This window comes from Zea mays, chromosome 5 (assembly GCF_902167145.1).
Source record: "Zea mays cultivar B73 chromosome 5, Zm-B73-REFERENCE-NAM-5.0, whole genome shotgun sequence".
NCBI lineage: Eukaryota > Viridiplantae > Streptophyta > Magnoliopsida > Poales > Poaceae > Zea > Zea mays.
The window spans coordinates 211,654,701-211,675,418 of NC_050100.1; the positions used below are offsets into that span (position 1 = coordinate 211,654,701).

At 47.5% G+C, this 20,718-nt stretch overlaps 2 protein-coding genes across 8 annotated transcripts; both read left to right on the forward strand.

The window, feature by feature from the left end:
- The first annotated feature begins 5,233 nt into the window (after window positions 1-5,233).
- LOC100285962 (rho GDP-dissociation inhibitor 1) lies at window positions 5,234-9,734 on the forward strand. Of its 4 annotated transcripts, none has more exons than XM_008645629.4 (6): window positions 5,234-6,003; window positions 6,095-6,161; window positions 7,290-7,364; window positions 8,474-8,692; window positions 8,870-9,002; window positions 9,099-9,659. In XM_008645629.4, the coding sequence occupies exons 1-6, from the start codon at window positions 5,752-5,754 to the stop codon at window positions 9,208-9,210; spliced, it is 858 nt and encodes a 285-aa protein (XP_008643851.1). In that variant the 5' UTR covers window positions 5,234-5,751; the 3' UTR covers window positions 9,211-9,659. The 4 variants fall into 4 exon arrangements, with proteins under 4 accessions (XP_008643851.1, XP_008643852.1, XP_008643853.1 ...); XM_008645630.4 differs by having other exon boundaries at window positions 8,870-8,994; XM_008645631.4 differs by lacking the exon at window positions 7,290-7,364.
- Window positions 9,735-12,052: 2,318 nt separating this feature from the next.
- LOC103627657 (fimbrin-4) lies at window positions 12,053-17,021 on the forward strand. 4 transcript variants are annotated; one of them, XM_035959267.1, is made up of 15 exons: window positions 12,053-12,363; window positions 12,482-12,609; window positions 12,725-12,895; window positions 13,000-13,250; window positions 13,374-13,545; window positions 13,963-14,001; window positions 14,098-14,166; window positions 14,271-14,387; window positions 14,690-14,901; window positions 15,065-15,223; window positions 15,299-15,498; window positions 15,602-15,768; window positions 15,849-15,945; window positions 16,057-16,148; window positions 16,333-17,021. In XM_035959267.1, the coding sequence occupies exons 2-15, from the start codon at window positions 12,523-12,525 to the stop codon at window positions 16,612-16,614; spliced, it is 2,115 nt and encodes a 704-aa protein (XP_035815160.1). In that variant the 5' UTR covers window positions 12,053-12,363; window positions 12,482-12,522; the 3' UTR covers window positions 16,615-17,021. The 4 variants fall into 4 exon arrangements, with proteins under 4 accessions (XP_035815160.1, XP_008646171.1, XP_020394263.1 ...); XM_008647949.3 differs by having other exon boundaries at window positions 12,058-12,334; XM_035959268.1 differs by having other exon boundaries at window positions 12,175-12,334; window positions 12,428-12,609.
- The last annotated feature ends 3,697 nt before the right edge of the window (window positions 17,022-20,718 follow it).

Consider the following 20,718-nt stretch of genomic DNA (forward strand, 5'->3'; position numbering starts at 1 on the left):
CAAGATATGTTGTGATCCCCTCTAGTTCTGAGAAAGCTAGAATGCGCAAAGTGCAAGTTATTCAAATACTTGATGCACAAGTTTAGGGGGAGCACACATAACTTGTGTCTTTTGAGACTAATTGTTTCTTGAGCGATCTTGTATAGTCTCAAGGTGGAAAAAGAGAAGATGAGCAAGAAATGGAGCAATCAGGACTTGGGTACCTCTGTAAGTTAAGAAATTGGTTAGGATAAGGAATCAGGCACAAGTGTGGAGAAGCTCCCGAGAGATTAATGCTTTCAAGATGGGAAGTACACCACAACATGGTAAAGGTACAAAAGGAAGTATTGATCTTTTTGCGTATATGTATCTTACTCAAATGTTGGTAGTGCATATTTTTAATGAATAAGGGGGAGTTTTGATAGTGTGTTTTTCCTCCTTAACACCCTGTTGTCCCTTGACATCATCCTATGTTCTTGAGTATGGTTTTTGGTGTTTGATGTCAAAGGGGGAGAATTTGTGCATTAAAGCTTATCTCAACCTGAGAGGAAAGCTTATCCTAAGGGGTGATGTGTTAGTTTGAGCTTTGTTAGTGTGTTATTGATAATTCTTATCATATGCTTCTTGCAGTATTATATGTGTGCATTTTGGGTCTAGTGCCTTCGCTGCTATGAATTAATTGGCATCTATTGTGTTCATTCAGTAATAGATATTCATGTGGATAATGGTGCATGGGTTAATGGTGCTTTAAGATTGTTTTAAATTGGTATCTTAGTTTAAATTGGTATCTTAATGATGAATAGTGGTAGGTTGATATTCCTGTGAAATAACCACTCAATTGAACGGTGTTTAACTCTGATTCTGTGCATTTGTGTGTTATACGCATCTTGGTTTGATCCTCGACACAATGCATCCCACAGGTGCTAAGGTGTAGCAATGCTTCGCTTAGCCTAAGTATGTGCATTTTGGATTTTAATGTAAGCACATATTTAGGGGGAGCATTCTACAATCTTAGAGCTCAAAATTTGTGCTTTAAATTTCACCTTATGTAAGCTTTAATTGTGTTGCCATCAATCACCAAAAAGGGGGAGATTGAAAGCTCTCTTGTGGGCTTTGGTGTTTGGATGACAACTTAATTAAAGGACTAACAAGTGTGCTAAGTGTTGAACAGGTGCTTAATGTAAAGCTAACAGGGTTCAACACAAGTGAACAAGTGTGATGGTCCAAGGACTAGATGATGGATAGATAATGGGCATCACAAGTAAGATGGACATTGCATAAAGTGAGACTCGGGTGCGTAGCTCGGAGACCACTGATCAAGCCAAGGATGGAGGCAAGAAGAGCTTCGAGGTACCAAGTGCACGGGAGAAGGTCAAAGAGGCTGAGGAACCCAAAGCATAGGGTGAAGAAGAAGACTTGCAAAGTCAAGGGTGATCGAGTTGAGAAGAGCTATGGCACATCAAGGATCACTAAATAAGGACGTGACTTACAACCAATGAGGAAACATCTATAGTTATGTGGTGTAAGTCATAAGGCTCAAGATCAAGCTCTAAGAAGGGAACAAAGTCACAAGAAGGAGAACAAATGTCAAAATAAGAACTGGAAGCAGCCTAAAAGAGCTAAGTGCACTCTGACCTTTAGTTTGGGTTGTTCCCATGTTTGGAGATATTCTATGTGACCTTTGCAGGATGTTGGAGCTCAGAAATGTTAGTCTAGATTAAGTTAAGCTGACTTGATGATTTATGAGTCAAACATCAATCTTAAGCATGTCAAATGATAGAGAGGTGAAAATCCAAGAGAAGGTATATTTCTAGACTTAGTACATTGGTTTTTGTGTACTAACATATTTGTCTAAGTGTTAGAAACAGAGAAAAGAAGAAAAGAAAAGAGATGCAAAAGGCTTGGCTGTGTACAGCCAAGACTCAGCTCAGTCTGGCACACCGGACTGTCCAGTGGTGCACCGGACAGTGTCCGGTGCGCAAGACTGAACTCTGGTGAACATGCCGCTCTCGGGAAGCGATTAACGGCGTACGGCTATAAATCACCGGACTGTCCGGTGGTGCACCAGACTGTCCGGTGAGCCAACGGTCGGCCACGCAATCCGCGTGTGACGCGTGGCCGAGCCAACGGTCAGATGGGGGCACCGGACTGTCCGGTGCGCCAACGGCTCCAAGACTGCAACGGTCGACTACGCCAATTTTGGAAGGAAATCGGGCACCAGACAGTGTCCAGTGGTGCACCGGACTGTCCGGTGCGCCAACCGACAGAAGGCAAAAATTGCCTTCCTGGATTGCTCTAAACGGCTCCTAGGCCTTTTGGGTCTATAAAAGGGACTCCTAGGCGCCTCCAATAGTGAGATAAGCGCAGCCAACAAGTGTAGACATCACTCTGATCAATTCTCACTCTCCCTCTTGTGTGTATCTCTCTAGTTTGTGTAGAAGGCAAAACTATAAGCCTTTAGAGAGTGGAGAAGTGCTGCTAAGAGCTAGAGCAAGGTCTTGAGCATATCGTTACCCTGCCGGAGTGCTGCCAAGAAGATTGTAAGCAGCTGCGGTTTCGTTGTAACCATCTCAACATAGTGGAAGGCTCTATCTGTCAGATTGACAGATTTGAGCAAACGGAGGAAGGAGTTGAAACAGACTCCAAGCCCAGGTGTGGCTAACTCCAACGAGGACTAGGCAAGCGTTTCAGGCTTGGCCGAACCTCGGGATAAATCCTTGCGTCTGTGTGCTCTGTTCTGTATTGTATTCTGACTCTCTGTCTCACTCGCTTTTATATCTGCACTTCAACACTTATCTGTGGTATAAGCTTTATTTGAAGTGCAGGACATTTTGAGACAGGATCTTCTATTCCACTACAACCTACTCGAAGGGTCTTCTCATTCCACTGCGTTCTAGTCTTCGAGTAGAGTAAGAATTTAAGTTTTCAAGTGATAATTTTTATTCGCCTATTCACCCCCCCCTCTAGGCGACATCCAGATCCTATTCCCGGGCCCAAGGGAACTTTCACAAGGTCCAGGACCCCCGCGAGTGTGACCCAGGCCTCCGGGACGGGTCCCGGTCCCCTCTGCATAGGGACCGGACTACCCACAGCTGGGCCCCGGGACTCTGAGGCAAAGGGCACCCGACCCTTGCTCAGGCAGGGGTCCGGTGCTAACACGTGTCCAGGCCCAACCTGGTGCGGACCTGTCCGTATAACGCTACTGCACCCCGCCCAGACGGGAACCCGATGCTGCCACATGGCCTACCGCGCGTGACGTAAGCCTGCGGGTAGAGCCTGACGTAAGGCCTCTGGGCCGCGCTGCCTCTGCATTTATTGCAGAAAAGATGCGCCGCCTGTCTATCCCGCTGACAGCCGATGTGCCCCTTCAACATTTAATGTGTCCTATCTACTCATCTGGCAGGCAGCGACCAGGCTATCCCGCAGGCGGCGTGCCTGTCTATTCCCGTTGGCTGACGATACGTCTGTGCTGCCGCATGCGCCGTATCCATCATGACTCGCGTGTTACCGAGGACGATACCGCGAGATATCAATACTGTATGCACTACGGCTATGATGGCATTCAAAGATTACATGGGCATGGCAAGCAATAGTTCCATCCTTCCATTTGTCCCTGGGCCCACGTGTCGGGGCTCAGAACCCTTGTACATGCCCCCCTTGAACTATAAAAGGGGAGGCATGCGACGTGAACACACCAAGACTCAAGTCATTCAGGCTTACACACAGCACAAGCTTCCTCAACAATCCAACACACAGTGGAGTAGGGTATTACGCTCCGGCGGCCCGAACCACTCTAAATCCTCGCGTGTTCATGTGTTTGATGATCGCTTAGCAAGACAGGCAAAACGCTTAAGCCCCCTCCTCATCTTAGGATTTAGGGTGGGTGCACTCCGCCACCCGGCCGGAGAATTCCCTCTCCGATAGCGGTTGTAGATGTCATTGAGGAGGATCTTCTTACATGCTCGTCGATCATCAATTATTTAGTTATTTAGGGTACGATGGTGAAGAGCTTCTCTAGTGAAGTAGTAGGTGTTGGCTATTTGGTCCAGAAGGTCGATCACTTCTTGTCATTGCAATCAATGAGGTCCATGGAGTGTAGCAGTCATATGTGGATCTATAATTTAATAAACTAAAAACCTATTGTCGACCTAAAATTGCATGAGATTTATAAAAAAAAAAGATATGTATTTACCAGCCTTTCGTTATATGTCTTTGTTCATTCCTTTATCATTGGAATTAGAGAGCATCAGAGTAAGCGAACTGGTTCAAAATAGTATCATTATCGCTGGTTAGAGGTACTATCATGCCTGCATGAGGACGAAATGGGGGACAAGCATCATATGAAGGAGGCACACCGTATGGTGGAGTACCAAATGAGGGAAAGAACTGAGGAGGAGCATCAAAGGATCCAAATGGAGGATCATCATATGGATATGGATATGAAAAAATATTCTTACCATCATTTGGGGATGAGTGGCACATAAAATGCCATGTCAGTTACAAATGTTAAATTGACATCAGTAAAACTAACAAAAAGTTAAATGCCCCTATGGATATCCATACATGTATGAAAAATGATATGTGTAAGTGAATGGTGGTAGAGGAGTGTCGACAGTAAGAGCTTTTGGTGATGGAAGGAGCATTGGTGGTTGGATTTTCACTGGGAGGATCATATTTTGTCAAGATGAATTAGGCTTTTCTAAAACGTCTTGCCACAATTATAACCCTCCATTGAACTCGCCCTTCTACTTGAATTAGGAGAGGGGTGAGAGGGGTATTCACACAGCAGAAAGCTTCCATGCACTTCGGACCCCCAACCCAGGCTTGAATGGGGCGGAAAATTCGGTGGATCAGTTGTCCGCTGGTGTCGACAACGCTGACATGCTGAGTCGTGCGGTGCCCCCCCACTGATTTCAATCGTTTACGCCGCATGGAATGGCCTGGAGCGGGCGCAGATCCATGATTGCGGCGTGATGAACGGCACGGGACACATCGGACAAGACCCCGGACAAAGCTGATGCCCGCGCGGACAGGGAAAGGCACCGTCCGGACCTTTACTTGGCCGGATGAATGCGCCGGCCAGTTTAACCACGCAATTAGTACACCAACCAGTGTTCTTACTGCGAGACAGTGTTACTTGAAGAGTGACCATGGACAGGGCTCTACTCTCTATCCATCCTGTTTCCTTGTGCTGTCAGAAAATTCAAAACCACCAAAGATCTCATCCCCATCGCGATTCGCGTCGTATTGGGGAATTAAAACTCCTCACCAACGCCACCAAAGACACACAGTCCCCAGATGTACAACCTGTAGGGGTTGCAGCGCGGCGCCGGCGCGTCGGGTCGTGCCCATCACGTTGTCTCCACTCCGTCGCCTCTCCTCTCCTCTCCGTCCCTGCGCCACGCGGGGGAGATTAAAGCGAAGCGCCTCCCCGCTCACCTCTCCTCTCGTCGTGCGTTGGATCAAAGTATCAAACCAATCTCCCCTCGCCGTCCGGCCGGCGTGCGCGCGGGGCCTCTTTTTTTGGAGCCTTGCGCCGCGGCCCGTTCCTCCTGTCCGAAATAATCCGCCTCGACGTGTTCGCCTCCCCCTCCCCCTCCCTCTCTCCCCTCCCCTCGCGACTCGTCTCGTGCGTGACTGCGTGCTCGCTCTCCTTTTCGCTGCGCTCATCTCGGTATCTGTGCCAGCGCTCGCCTCTCCCCGCCGGCCCGCCCTCCTTCCTTTCCTTGTCTAGCCGAAGGCCGAAGCCACTGCGCGCGCGTGCGTGCGACGATGTCGTCGGCGGTGGAGGCCATCTCCTGCCCCAAGGTCGACGTCCCCGCCGGCCCGGAGCCGGGGGAGCCGGCCAAGGAAGCGGCGCCGCCCGCGGAGCACTGCGACACGGCGCCCAACGGCAAGTGCGCGCCGCGTTGTCACGGGGAGGAGGAGGAGGAGGAGGAGGACGAGGAGGACGAGGAGAAGGCCCCCAAGGCCATCGACCTCGGTCCCATGGTCAGCATCAAGGAGCAGCTCGAGAAGGACAAGGTACGGATGGTGCCTTGTCTTAATTCATCTGCGTGCAGCGTGCGTTTCTTTTCTTCACTATACTTCTTCGGGGCCGCGTTTTACCTCGCAGGACGACGAGAGCCTGCGGCGATGGAAGGAGCAGCTCCTCGGCGGCGTGGACTTGAACTCCGTGGGAGGTAAATTAAACTCGCGTCGTCTGCTGAAAAAAAAAAGAATTCGAGATTTCTAAGCAAAATTTGCTGGGTGCCGCCTGCCTGCGTCTGATTGGCTGGCCAGACCGTCCTTGCGGCCTTGTTTAATGGCGCCAGTGGGGCAACGGCACATGAATGTCTACGCATGTGATGTGAGCACCGCCATGCCGAGATGGTCCCGTGACACGGTGACGGCGTGACCGGTGGCCGTGAGCCATCCATCTGCATTTGTTTCCCGTGAGCCCTCCCTCCATTTGACAATGCACTGTGCACCGGCCACAGCCCACAGCCCGTGCGCCGTACTGCGCGTACCTTTCGTGTAAAAGTGAGAGGCGGTGGCCTGTCACCTGTGGACTCAGCACCGGCCGGCGGCCGACTTGCGTGCCTTTTTCTGCCGGTCGTTTCGGAAGAAAAAGCGTGGAGGGCACGGTTTACAAAACCGGTAAAAACCGGCGGTAAACCGGTCGGTTTACCGAAACCGCTGGGGTGCGGTTTCGGTTAACCACCGGTTTTTTTTCAAAATTCGTTCTAAATTTAAAAAATTTAAAAAAATTCATAAAAACCGGAAACCGCCGGTAAACCGTTTTTTGGGACCGGTAAACCGTTATTTTAGATCGGTAAACCGCCAATTTTTGCCGGAAACCCGAATTTAATGCCACGATTGAGTATTTAGTGGTCAATTTATGTATACTAGTCTTGTTTAATGTTATATGTTATATGTGGAGATGTTATATGCTATATGTGAAGATGAAACCCGTAGCTCAAGTCAAGTTTAGACATTTAGTGGTCAATTCCGGTTACATTTCCTGTCCAAGATGGAATCCGTGGATCAAGTAGCTTCAGTTCTTCTAATAAGTATCCGTCTGGACAATACTCAATCTAGCTAGAACTCTTAGCTCCAATTCTTCTGTATGTGTTCCTAAGATTTGCTTGAAGATGAAACCGGTAGCTCAAGTCAAGTTTAGACATTTAGTGGTCAATTTCGGTTACATTTCCTGTCCAAGATGGAATCTGTGGATCAAGTAGCTTCAGTTCTTCTAATAAGTATTCGTCTAGACAATACTCAATCTAGCTAGAACTCTTAGCTCCAGTTCTTCTGTATGTGTTCCTAAGATTTGCTGATCAGGAGAAAAGTTCAACACTTGGTGAGGTGCACGTGCAATACACAAACACCAAACATACATACTGGTATGTTGTTTTGCTTTGTGGATAAGTATTTATTTGTCGTTCTTATTTTCTCGCTAATGTACTAAACCCTAAACCCTATGACTCGAGGTGAACATGTGAGTATTGTGAAATAAGTCGACCTATGTGTCATTGCCTCGTTGGAGAGGTGTAAAAGAACTTGTATTTGAGTATGCAAAGTTCGCTGGTTGTTTATTACATGAGAACTGGAGTTTGTGGTTGCATATATATATATATATATATATATATATATATATATATATATATATATATATATATATATATATATATATATATATATAATTATATGTTTTTTGGTGAATGCATGTTGTGTAGATCAATTAATATTTACTGTACAATGTGAATTGAGCAAACTATAAATAAATTCTGATAAAATTTTCAATTTTTCTGCAAAAAAACAATAAAAACCAGTTTGTTTCGCGGTTAACCGGCGGTTTCTACCGGTTTTTCGCCGGTTTTCCACTGGTAAACCGGTTTGAATTCAAAATGATTTGGTTTGGCCAAACCGGTCGGTTTTTACCGGTTTCCACCGGTTTACCGACGGTAAACCGTTACCGGTGGGGGGCGGTTTTTACATCTAAAACGGTTTTGTAAACCGTGGTGGAGGGGCACCGGTTAATCATTATTCGTTGGTCTTCTGCAGATGTGGTAATTTGAATCCTGGACCCTAGAAATGCAACCGTAGGATACCAATGCCAGCATCCTTCAATCCTGAGAAAGTGGCATACTACTGCTGGTAGTCGTCGTCGTAGTCGTTGCTATTCTGAACTTCTGGTGTAGTTTTATCTGGTGCTTTTGCTGCTTTTAAGATCAGCATATTTTGCAGGATTCAGGCATTCGTTCATGGAGCACTTGCCTTTTTGGCTTAGACTTTAGCACACATTTTCACGTTTAGTGTTTACAATAACGCTGATTTAAACCTTCTGAGCCGTTTGAATGAGCGGGAGATGGAAGTGCTATCTCGAATCAGACCGAGACAGAGAGTGAAAGTGAAAGAGACGCTCAATTTAATGAGCATGTCCAATTTAATGCAATGTAAGAAGCAGATCTGAAATTTGAACATCCTGTGCGTGTGTGTGTGATGTTCGCAGAGACGCTGGAGCCGGACGTGAAGATAATGAGCCTGTCCATCCTGTCGCCCGGGCGGCCCGACATCGTGCTGCCGCTGCCGGTGGAGCCCAACGGCAAGGGCGTGTGGTTCACCCTCAAGGAAGGCTCCCCGTACCGGCTCAAGTTCACCTTCTCCGTCAGCAACAACATCGTCTCCGGCCTCCGCTACACCAACACCGTCTGGAAGACGGGGCTCAAAGGTGAGTGAGAAAGCCAGCCGACAGGAGGATGATCTGACGCCTGGCGGGCGGGGCGGGACGACAGACACGCCATTTGTGCGCACGCACGAGCACGAGCACGTCCCTTACTAGTGTGCCGGCCACCAGAACACCACAGCTCACGGTCTGCTGCTTGTCATGTCATGTCACGCGGTGCAGTTGACAGAGCCAAGGAGATGCTCGGCACGTTCAGCCCCCAGCTGGAGCCCTACACGTACGTGACGCCGGAGGACACCACCCCGTCGGGAATGTTTGCCCGGGGGTCCTACTCTGCCAGGACCAAGGTACGTACGTACGTGGATGCAGAACCAGTCCTTTTTCGGTTCACACAGAATCCTTCAGGCTCGATAGTTCACGAGGTTTGGTTTGGCATCCTGTTCTTTGACAGTTCCTCGACGACGACCGCAAGTGCTACCTGGAGATCAACTACACCTTCGACATCCGCCGGGAGTGGCCGTCGACGAGCTGACCATCCTTCCCTCCCTCCATCGGTGGCCTGAGCAGACCAGTCGTTTCGTTCTGTGTTCTTCCTTTTCTATGTTGCCTCGTCCTGTCCTGTCACTAGGTTTTTTGTTTGTTCACCGTCAGCTTGTTCGCTGCGGCTTGCTGCGGCTGCAATCCGGCTGCGGCTGCGGCTTCTACAGTATTTTTCTCTCTATGGATTGCAGCTGCAGCAGTCCAAACAGCTGCAACAGTGTCGGCTTGTAGCCAGCCGAACACGCCCCGTGTTGCTGCGTGCGTGACGCACGGTGCGTCTATGTGCCCTTTCCCATGCGCCAGTTGTCTGCTGTGTTGACACCGTTACTAGACAGTGCAAATGTCAGGTCGGTCTACCGGACTGTGCGTGCGTCAGCGTGTTCAACTTGTCGATCAGGGTCTCGTTTTTTCCGAACCGCCTGTTGAGTTAAGACTTCAGAGCAATGAAGCTGCGTTCTGCGTAGTAATGCCACCGTGATCGTGACCTGTTGTGCTTCGAGAGTTCGACTGTAGCATTGAAATCAAGTGTAGCATGCTTCGAGTCCTATTTTTGCGATCAATGTTACAAATGGCCAAAAAAACGAAGTATATTGTTTGGAGTCCAAAAAATCCAATTTTCTCATTCAAACAGAGCCACAGCAGTAAAAAATAACATATATTTAAAATGTTTTATAATTTGAAATAGGAGCAATACTATATTTTCCCACACATTTGCCGGGTTTATCAGGAACTAGACGTTGTCTCGATTAGAAATCTGCTCCTGAGTCAGGTCTAGGGAACGGTCTAAGCACCGGTTCAAGTCGACCAAACCGACACTATATGGATTCTGGGCCAACAGTGACAGACACTCTTCACCGGAAAAAAGTTCATTGGTAAGGATTAAGGCTGCTCACTGTGAGATAGTGTTGAGACTTTTCAGCCACAGTCCACAGGAAAACTAATATTATGTTTGGTTGGAGAGCTAAGGAACGGCGAAGAGGGGCGAAGAGTAGAGCGGTCCGGCCGGTCCCATTGCATGCAGAGGAATCGTTTTATTTTCTGTTTGAGCCTACTGCAAAGAGTGTGTGAGAAGTGGAACGGTGAGATGCCACTTTTTTTTTTAGAGCGAGCTCCGCTCGTCACAGAACGACTCCCATCTCCACATCGTTCTCCGACCAAACGGACCCTTAGCGACACCGCTTCACGTGAGCGGAGGTAGTAAAAATCATCATCCTACAAAAGACGTGTGAACCATGTGGCCAGGCGGAGCAAACCCATCGCGAGATGCTACTTTATTCAGAGAATTCCCGTTCCTGTTCCTCCGAACTTGGCACTTGGCCGCCGCAGGCCCCTGCGGCCATCGCTGTTGCCGTCGTCGGGTCACAATTCGCACGCCGTGGCACGGTCGGCAGGTGCCCGAGATCCACGCAGAATATAGTAGTATATAGTGTACAAGCCAAGGAATGTACTGGCGACCGACTCAGCTGTAGGTGCCGCCCGGCGCGAGCACACGGCGATTTGGCTTATGGACGCTTAGGCTATTCACAATAGAGGTTTTATAAGGTGTTTTATGTATTAATTAGTCTGCCATATCAGCTATTTTAATGACATGTCACATCATTTAAGAAAAAAGAGTTTTATAAAGTTTCATGGGGACGAAACCATGTTAACTCGTTTCCAAGATCTTGGAAAATGTGTGAAACCTCCACTGAGAGTGTTTTGTTTCATCTTCATATAATTGAGTAAATCCTATTGGTCATTTATATGCAGCATTTAAGAAGTATGTTGACATATGAAATAGTGAGATGAAACTCTCTATTGAGAGAGTATTTCATTCATCCATAAATTTGATGTGGTATTTTTGGAAACAGAGACATGAAATCCCCATTGTGAGTAGCCTTACGCCATGCGGCGTGCAAGCCTGGCGATCTGGAATGTTTAAGGCGTTAGCTGGACGCTGGGAAGTGGGAACGACAGCGCGAGACAATTTTGACAGGATCGGAGGAGCGCAATTGTCAGCTAGGCTCCGCCGAGGGCCACCGGCCACCATGCGTCCATGCGATGGTTGCTTGTTTGCCGTCCCCGTCTACTTTATTAATTTACTGTGATCTGATCTCCCCAACCCCAAGGTGTTTCCGACGTTTCCCTTTCATGTCTGATGCGTGACGGCAGTAGCTGAATTGTGGCCCATGCAGCTCATGCCGCGTGCAACCGAGGTATAGTAGCTGAAATGTTCGTTCTGACGCGACGCGAAGTAGACGAGTTAGAGTATCGCGTTGGAAGTCGCAATCGGAACACGCCAATCCAAGGCCGGTGACGCTTTCGGCAACACAAATCGCAAGGGCTGAAGGGCCAAGGAGGCAAGGACACGCTGTCAGGCGGTGGGAAGTGCCGAATTGTCGGTCCGCTGGACCTGGGATAAGAGCTGGCCCTGGACCCTGGCCGGTGCACTCTTTTGGCTTCTGAAGAATCCCTGTGTAATAACACGCGGGTCACCAGTAACTGTAAACTGTGTACCAACTTTAATTCTAAACTGTTCTCTGTTTGCAGCAACGACCCAACGACACAGATTGTTTCAACTGCTCAGGGCCTTTGTTCCGTACAACCTGTCTGTGTTTATGAACCAAAGCGCCTGTTTTTTTTGGAACGAACCCCTGAGTTTTGTGATGAATTTGATGGTTAATGCAAGTCTGCTTTCTGGGCAACATTTCTTCTACACGAACACTAGCACATGCACAAAAGGTCTACTGAATTCAGCCCTGAATAAAAAGAGCAGCATAGAAATGTTCCCTGAACAGTTTTTGACAGGAGGAGCGCAATTGTCAGCTTGGAAGCAATACAGTACTGCTGCATACAGGAAGGTGGAAAAAAAGAGCAGCAGATTCCACGATTCCAATGGCTTAACCCCGAGGAAACCTAATTCGGCGACAGGAAGGTGGGAAAAACAGCAGCAGTTTCAACGGTTCCAATGGCTTAACCCCGAGGAAACCTAATTCGGCGACAGGAAGGTGAATAAACAAACGCGAGAAACCGACCCCACCCTGCCCTTACCTCCTCTTCTCGTCTCCACCACTTCCCCTCTGCGCCTCGGCCCCCACGAAATCTGGAGACCAGGACGCCATTGCTCACCTTTTCCGTCCAGCGCAAGGAAACCGCGCGCCAGAGAGGGTGAGGGATTGCCGTCACCAATCCGGAAGGCATCTCCTCGCCGCGCCGTCTCTTCGTCGGGACGCGCCATCTCCTCACTTCTTCTTTTTTCAGGGGCTCCATTACATCCAGGTCGCGTGACCGCTCTGATCTGGATTCGTCTTGCAGCCGCTTCAGGCGCGCGTGGAATCGCCCCGTGGCCGGCGGGGATGTCCGGATTCGTCGGGGTCGTCGTGTCCGACCCTTCGCTGCAGGGGCAGTTCACGCAGGTCGAGCTCCGATCGCTCAAGGCCAAGGTGATGTTCGCATCCGCGGGCTGGTTCTTCGTTCCCCTACCTCTGCGCCGGAAACTGCAGTTGTTCGCCAGGTTTGTTCACTGTGTAATTTTGATTTACGGGTGGTGTGGTGCAGTTCGTGTCTCTGAAGAGAGATTCCGGCCATGTCACCACTAAGAACCTGCCGGGGCTGATGAAGAAGCTGAGGGGGCTCAATGAGGTGGTCTCCGAGGAGGAGATCGCGGCCTTCCTGTCGGAGTCGTACCCTGATAGCGATCACGAGATTGAATTCGAATCCTTCCTCCGGGTACACACATCGCGGTGTTTCTCTGATTGTAATGTCGACTGGAATGGATTGCTGTCCTCAATTGTTCTGACGGGACTAGGGAATCTGGTGCGGTGTTGTTGCAGGAGTATCTTAATCTGCAGGCTCAGGTGAGTGCCAAGGAAGGTGGTGCCGGCGGTGGCAGGGGTGGCAAGCCGTCGTTTCTCAAGTCCAGCATCACTACGCTGCTGCACAATCTCAACCAGGCAGAGAAATCTTCGTATGTCGCACACATCAATACTTACCTCCGTGAAGACCCATTCCTGAAGAAGTACTTGCCCATCGAACCGTCTGGAAATCAGCTGTTCGATCTCATCCGGGATGGGGTTCTGCTCTGGTCAGATGATTCTCTTTTTCTAGTTATTATTGGTAGCAGACTGCATTCTCTTTTCTCGTGAAACAGAAGTTATCTGAGACTAGACGTTTCTGATGGTTGTTCATTTATGGTTCATTTTCTCAGCAAACTGATCAATGTAGCTGTACCTGGGACCATTGATGAGAGAGCGATAAATAAGAAAAGAGTTCTTAACCCATGGGAGAGAAACGAAAACCACACACTCTGCCTCAATTCTGCCAAGGCCATTGGATGTACTGTTGTCAACATTGGCACACAGGATTTGGTGGAGGGAAGGGTATGTATGATATGTGTGCCTGCCCTTGACGCCTTACTTCGAAAAAATACTCCTGTGCTGCAGCTTAATTTATCTAGGAAAGCTAAGTGATGATGTCATGATGTTCATCAAACTATATTTCCTACAATATGATACTTACAATGTATTGTACAATGCCTGTTTAGCTTGGGGTACCTAACTAGCTATGGTTACTACTTTATACCTCTCTCTATTCTTTACACCTATTGGTACATGCCACATATTTTCTATTGCTCTTTGACCGTTTGCTTCTTGTTCTGTTCTGCATTTGCTTCTCTATATGTCCTTGATTAGTCACCTTGGTGCATGGACTCTATCACTCTCATTTCTCAGTTTTTATTCAAGCAATTCATTGAACAACCTGATTACTTAAACAAGCTTATATTGTTTTGCATGCAGCCTCATTTAGTTCTTGGATTGATATCACAAATCATAAAGGTAAGCATTGAACTGAGCTTATATATTGGTGTGGTTCAGCTTTCAGACTATTGTTGAACTTCTGCTTCGTCGAATAAATATTCATTGTTTCATCAGATTCAACTTTTAGCTGATCTGAATCTCAAGAAGACACCGCAGCTGGTGGAGCTATTTGATGACAGCAAGGTAAACATAGGCATTTGTCATTGTTTTTTTGTGCTAGTTTTGCTTGTTTACTTATTATATGTGTGTTTCTTAAAACGAAATCCATTTTATTGCTTATTTTGCAGGATATAGATGAGGTTTTGAGCTTGTCACCAGAAAAGATGCTACTTCGGTGGATGAACCATCATCTGAAAAAAGCTGGCTACAAGAAAACTGTTAACAATTTCTCTTCAGATGTCAAGGTGCATATGACAAACAAAATGCTACTGAATTTATTAGTCACTTGTTTGCTAACACTTTTACTAGATCTATCTTGTCGTTGTATTATGTTGACAAACTAAAGCTGGTTTTCAAATTTCAAGACATTTGCTAAAGACTACTTTATTCTACCTTATCCCTCAGCTGGATGCTATTATCATCTTAGGCAAAGGCAAACATAGGGAAAGCGTGTCAGACTGGACTCGATCCATCGAATTGTTTTCAATTTTTCGTTATGTCATTAATCTGTTCAACAAGCTTGGTCACACTGGTTAGTTCTGTACAGGATGGTGAAGCCTATGCTTACCTTTTGAAAGCTCTTGCTCCAGAGCATTCCCCTGAAACTACATTGGACACCAAGGATCCGAACGAAAGGGCAAAACTAGTACTTGAACAAGCAGAGAAGTTGGACTGTAAGAGATACTTGACCCCAAAGGATATCACTGAGGGATCTGCCAATCTAAATCTTGCATTTGTTGCACAAATATTCCAGCACAGGTAAACATGGCTTCCTTTGTTTCCATAATACCAAAAAAGATAAAACGTCTAATATGTGAATTATGTCGCCAAGTCATGTGGTCAATTTTCACATGTTCCTCCACATTTACAATTAAAGCTTAACAGATAACCAGTTATCTAATTCTTGCCTTATGCTGTTCAGGAATGGTCTGACCAGTGACACCAAACAAGTTACCCTCACACAGACAGCAACACATGATGATGTTCTATTATCTAGAGAAGAAAGAGCCTTTCGAATGTGGATCAACAGCCTTGGGGTTGAATCATATGTGAACAATGTCTTCGAAGATGTTCGCAACGGGTAATAAGACATGTGTTACATTCTGTCTTTTTCTTTCTCTAAATGATCTGGTTATTAATGTCCATTTTGATGCAGATGGGTACTTCTTGAAGTGCTTGACAAGGTGTCTCATGGATCTGTCAATTGGAAGCTGGCATCAAAACCTCCAATTAAATTGCCATTTAGAAAACTGGAGAATTGCAACCAAGTTGTAAAAATTGGGAAGCAGTTAAAGTTTTCTTTAGTAAATCTAGCTGGAAACGATATTGTTCAGGGAAACAAGAAATTGATTGTTGGTGAGTCCGTTTGCATCATTTTTTCCTAGTGGCACTAATGGATCATGCTCTTAAATTCTTGTTTGTAGCATCATATAACTTAAGTTTTATGGTGTTTTTTCAGCACTTCTGTGGCAATTGATGAGATTCAATATCCTCCAGCTGTTAAACAAACTGAGATTCCACTCCCAAGGGTCCGAAGGAAAAGAAATTTCTGATGCCGATATTCTAAACTGGGCCAACTGCAAAGTGAAGGCATCCGGAAGAACATCTCGTATAGAAAGTTTCAAGGTGCCGAAATGAACATAGCTTTAATCCCTATTTTTTGTCAGAAAACTCCGGTTACTTAGTTTCCTATTTTTCCCCTTCAGGACAAGAGCTTATCGAATGGAATGTTCTTCCTTGATCTTCTTAGCACAGTACAGCCAAGGGTTGTGAACTGGAAAGTTGTTACTAAAGGGGAAACTGGTCTGTTCTCAGCCCATATACATTCAGTTGACTATTCCGTAACCTCATTTCTGACTAATCATTTTGTCTTCTTCACCAATGACTAATCTACTATTTGTTTTTGAACATAAGATGAGGACAAGAAGCTGAATGCTACCTACATCATTAGTGTTGCAAGGAAGATTGGATGCTCTGTGTTTCTGTTGCCAGAGGACATCATTGAGGTAAAATAGCTATTGCTAGTAAATATTAAATTCCTTGTAGTGCTACCACCAAATATGAATTAAATTCATGATATGTAGCGTTACTTAGTAAACAATGATTCTGGTTCTCTCTTGCAAATCGTTATGTAGCCATGTCATTATATTATGGCATCACATTCTTACCTCCTTATTACTGGTTCAACAGGTGAATCAGAAGATGATCCTAACACTTACTGCTAGCATTATGTATTGGAGCCTACAGAAACAGCCCCAGTCACAGTCTGAATTGACAGAACAATCAGAACCATCTAGCATGACTTCTGACGCAGCCTCTGAAGTTGCCTCGGAGGATGGTGCTTCAACGACAGCACCGTCCGAGTCAGAAGAGGTGAACTCGCTGTCTGATAGCATATCGAATTTGACAACGGATGATGCTACTTCAAACGCCCCATCTGCTGAAAACGGAAATGGTGTGGCAGGGTCCTGATGGTTATGATTATGCAAACCCTGTTCTTTTTTTCCCCATACAGTGCTGTTACAGGAAATAGTGCTTTCATGATGCCCAAAGTTGTCGCTACCAGAAGCGATATTTTTAATACTTCTGCTTCCTGAGCATGGTAGCTTGATAGATACAACAGTCACAGATAGATATAGATGCCTTTTGTTCATTGGATCCGCTTATACTATAGTGGGGGAAGATAATAGTATGTGTCGCTGGCTGGGTATTTTCTGTATTTCTGGCATACACCCATGCAAAATTTACTACCTCCTCTGTATCTTATCGGTCAATTCGTTCATATGTTTATTGGACTAGTCAAAGCTTGTAATGCTGTTGCTGCTCTGAACCGTGCCTGTACATAACATATGCTTAAAAAGGTTTTGCATTGTCCTTTAGTTTCTGTTTGTACTGCTTGTGGATGCGTTCTTTGCATGAGATTTGTTATCATGAGGTTTCAATTTGGTTTGGCTGCTTTCGCTGACGGTATTTTAAATCCCATGTGATCCCCATATTACGTCCACGCTTCTTTCGCATGTGGTGATGACAGCTATTCACTATTTCCATGCGTCATTACGTCAGTTTTTATATTTATAAACTCCCATGTCCCAAAGATGGCTTAAGTGTTAGCTATTTTAGGACACACACAGCAGTGGAAACACGATGACAAGACGACTTCAGTCTTCAGTTGTTTAGCATCGAATGCATAAGTACTTTACAGGTCTAGCCCCTAAGACTAAGAGGCAGGCTTTTAAAGGGGTAGTTCCCTTCCATTACTCAGTGCATAGCTTGCTGCCCCCTACTGCTAGTCTGCTACTGAGCTGCATCGTATCGCCGCTTGACTCGCTTCTCTGTTCTCTCCGACTCTCACTCCCTTTTCCACCGCGCACCTCTTCCTCGACCCTCGTCGCAAGGCCCAGGCACGATGCAAGCCAGGCCGGAAGCTACGGTTCCTTCGCCATCTCCGCCATTGGCAGCTCCATCTTTCCATCAACGGAGAATGGAGGAGGGGAACAGCGGCGTCGCAACGCTGCGGCGGTAACCGGCCTACACACGTATCGGCGTCGCGGCATACAAGGGCAGGCCAGGCATTCGATTTCGTTCGTACACTACTTACTCCCGGTTGCAGCAAGCAATCGTTTTCTTTCTCTTGCTTAGTTTTTTTTTTTGGCTCCCTCGCCTGCAATCGTTTCCTTCGTAGGAGCACTACATTAGTACTCTCAGCTGCAGAGGGCTGCGGATAATCTCGCTGTCTTCAGGTGGTTGTGTGTGCGTTTATCTATGCCTGGGCTGCTGGGTTGATCTGTATGTGTTTCCCTGGGTGAAAACGCTCGTTCTGAATCAGGAGTTCAGAACGAGAGTAGCTGTGACGATTTTTCTCGATGTGCAAGTTATTCTTTCCTTGTTGCGATTCACGTCGAAACCACGACGGTGTACATGCTTGGTATATGGCGTATAATAACTCTGTTCACCACAGTGAAACCAGCTCATTCCTGGATGATCTTGGTCGTCTCTATAGCACGGCGTGACGGGGGTAAATTTTAGCCTTCGTCTCAAAACGATTTATGGTTTATCTATCCCAGCATTACAGCAAAACCAGCATTACAGCATTAAATTTTGCCTCCGTCGTACATTATATATCACCGCCAAACCAGTAAGGAAAGCAAGTTGTTAGCTACATTGCCGCTCTTGTAACGTTCTCTCCATCAATCCTATCGACTATTGCTGCTTCACATTTTTTGCCCTACAAGAAGGTAGCGTCATCCTCTCGACTTGTGCGTGTTCTTCAGTAACTAAAAGCCTAGTACGCCCGTACGAGTGACCTATGCCCTCCGTGACGGGCGAACCCGAGGACGCCCCAGCCGAAACGTCAGCGCCGGGCACAGTGATGGTTACTTGCACGAGCATCGCTCTCTGCCTCTGATGGTTACTGTCTCACTGCTGCACGCCTGCGGAGGAGCACTGCGACGGGCCGGGGCGGGGCGGGGACAGCACTTGCGCGCTCGTTTACTCGCCATCCGGCCGCATACCACCAAAAAAAGGCCCTCGCTCACGACCCGCGAGCGCAGTCGTCGCTGTCTGTGAATTCTCCCATAAATCGTGGTCGGCTCGCTGGCGCCGCTCGTGCAGACAGACAGCGCAGGACCGGCGGTGCCTGCCGTGCCCTCCGCGCGCGCGGCCAAAGCGAGGATGGACAGGACACGGAGCTGCGCCTTGGTTCTGCCTCTGCCGAGTGCCGACTGCCGTGCCGAGCCTCCAAGGCTTAACGCGTGGGCCGCCCGGGCCCGGCCCCCGCGTCGCCTCAGCTGTGTCTGTGTGTGTTTTCGGGCGTGGCGCCTGGAGCATTTGGCAAGTTCCGTCTCGTGTGTCGTCGCATGCCGAAGCTTACCCGCTACATGCCAACGCTACGCTCGACTGACGCCCGCCCGGGTTCGCTTGACGGGACGCCACGAGGGGGGCGGTATCCAATGGTTCTGGCGATCGGCGCTTGTGGCCATTTCATGGAGCTGTCGCTGGCTGCGCGCGCGATGCCATGGCATTCGCGCGTGCGTGGGTGCCTGTTCTTTTGTGGCTTCGTGGAGTGTGGCGTGCGTCCCCCTGTTCAGGATCTCGCCTACAAGCCCCAACATAAACGCGCGCGGCTTGCATCGCGCCCGAGACAGCGAGGTGGAGAGGGATTGGAGTTTGGCTGTGACCGGCGGCCGCCCTGTGCAGGTTGGCCTTGCGTTTGACCAGAAACTTGAATTACGGAGAGGAGATGTTTTATTACTCGATAGTGTCCATTACAAAGCAGGTTATCGAGATAAGGTGATGCAGCGTGAACGCAAGAGGACGCGCCATTGTCACAGGCCACGAACCGAAGTGGAGAGGGACCTCCCCTCCCAGAAATCTAGGTTATCAGAAAGAGTCAAGATTTTTTTCAAAAAAATATATATACAATTGACTGTTTATGAAGACTGTGTCATTCCTGTTTCCTGGCTTAATCAAGGCTCTTAAGGCATGTTTATTTCAGCTTTTTTTCTGATTCTAGCCGCTAGTGCGGACTGACCGCCAAACATCCAGGTGCTGTTTGGTTCAAGAAATGTAACGCAAAGGGTAATGGTAATGGTTTACATTCGATTACTGTCGGTAACAAGTTTGAATAGTCCGGTATCAATTTTTAGTATGGTATCTGATTACGGTGGGTAAAACAAACATGATTTAACGTTATCACTTACCCATTACGTTACAAATATCTGAACCAAACGGTACCCCAGTTTGTTTAGTCCGGTTTGTATAAGAATCGCTTTATTCATAACCATCCCAATCAAAGAGAACACACATTCGGCTGAACAGTCCGCTTCCAAGTTTATAGAGCATCATTAAAGCTACTCCTAAAACCTAAAATGTATACAATATAATCTCATTATGTATTTTATAGTTTTTTTATTGTTCATCGATGTTTCAATGACATTTCCCGCGAACCGGCCACAAGTGAGCAGAAGGGCTGGTGGCCTGTTTGGTTTCCTACCTAAGGCGTCACAATCTGCCTAAGCTTAGTCGCTTGAATTGAAGAACTAAGCTTAGGAAAAAAAAGACACGTTGTGGTATCTTAGTCACCAAACCAAGCAGCCCCCGCGTGCGCTGGGACTTGGACTTCTCGAGGATACCGCTAAACATGTGGTCGTGGCCATGCTAATGCTTCCGCGGCGTCTGGAGGGCGGGAGCAGGAGCGGACCTACGTTGGTTGGGGTGAGGGCACATGCCCTCGCTCATTTTTCTCCCTCAAATAGTAGAGCATAAATTTACACGATTAGACTCTCTGATTAACCTAAATTAGATGCTTTTTGCTCTGTTATTTTGGTACCCATCCTCACAAGTGTGCCCTCACTCCCATTTTGCTTGGGTCCACCCCTGGGTGGGAGATGATCGGCGAGACCATGCATGGAGGCGCGCAAGCCAGCTCGATAAAGGTGCCAATCTCGTCGGACTAGTGTTTGTGTTTTGACTAGAGATGGCAATGGGGTCTCGATCCTCGATTCCCCGCGGGAATTCGTCCATTAGGTGATGGGGAAGCTTCTCCCCCCGCGGGATGTAAACGGGGGAAATCCCCCC

What these genes read in the sequence shown, in the direction of transcription:
- LOC100285962 (XM_008645629.4), top strand. Translation starts at nt 5,752, where the DNA reads ATGTCGTCGGCGGTGGAGGCCATCTCCTGCCCCAAGGTCGACGTCCCC. An exon ending in AACACCAAACATACATACTG is followed by an intron (nt 7,365 to 8,473) that starts GTATGTTGTTTT and finishes TGATGTTCGCAG; the next exon opens with AGACGCTGGAGCCGGACGTG. An exon ending in GCCAGGACCAAGGTACGTAC is followed by an intron (nt 9,003 to 9,098) that starts GTACGTGGATGC and finishes GTTCTTTGACAG; the next exon opens with TTCCTCGACGACGACCGCAA.
- LOC103627657 (XM_035959267.1), top strand. Translation starts at nt 12,523, where the DNA reads ATGTCCGGATTCGTCGGGGTCGTCGTGTCCGACCCTTCGCTGCAGGGG. An exon ending in TGATATCACAAATCATAAAG is followed by an intron (nt 14,002 to 14,097) that starts GTAAGCATTGAA and finishes TTGTTTCATCAG; the next exon opens with ATTCAACTTTTAGCTGATCT. An exon ending in TTCGAAGATGTTCGCAACGG is followed by an intron (nt 15,224 to 15,298) that starts GTAATAAGACAT and finishes ATTTTGATGCAG; the next exon opens with ATGGGTACTTCTTGAAGTGC.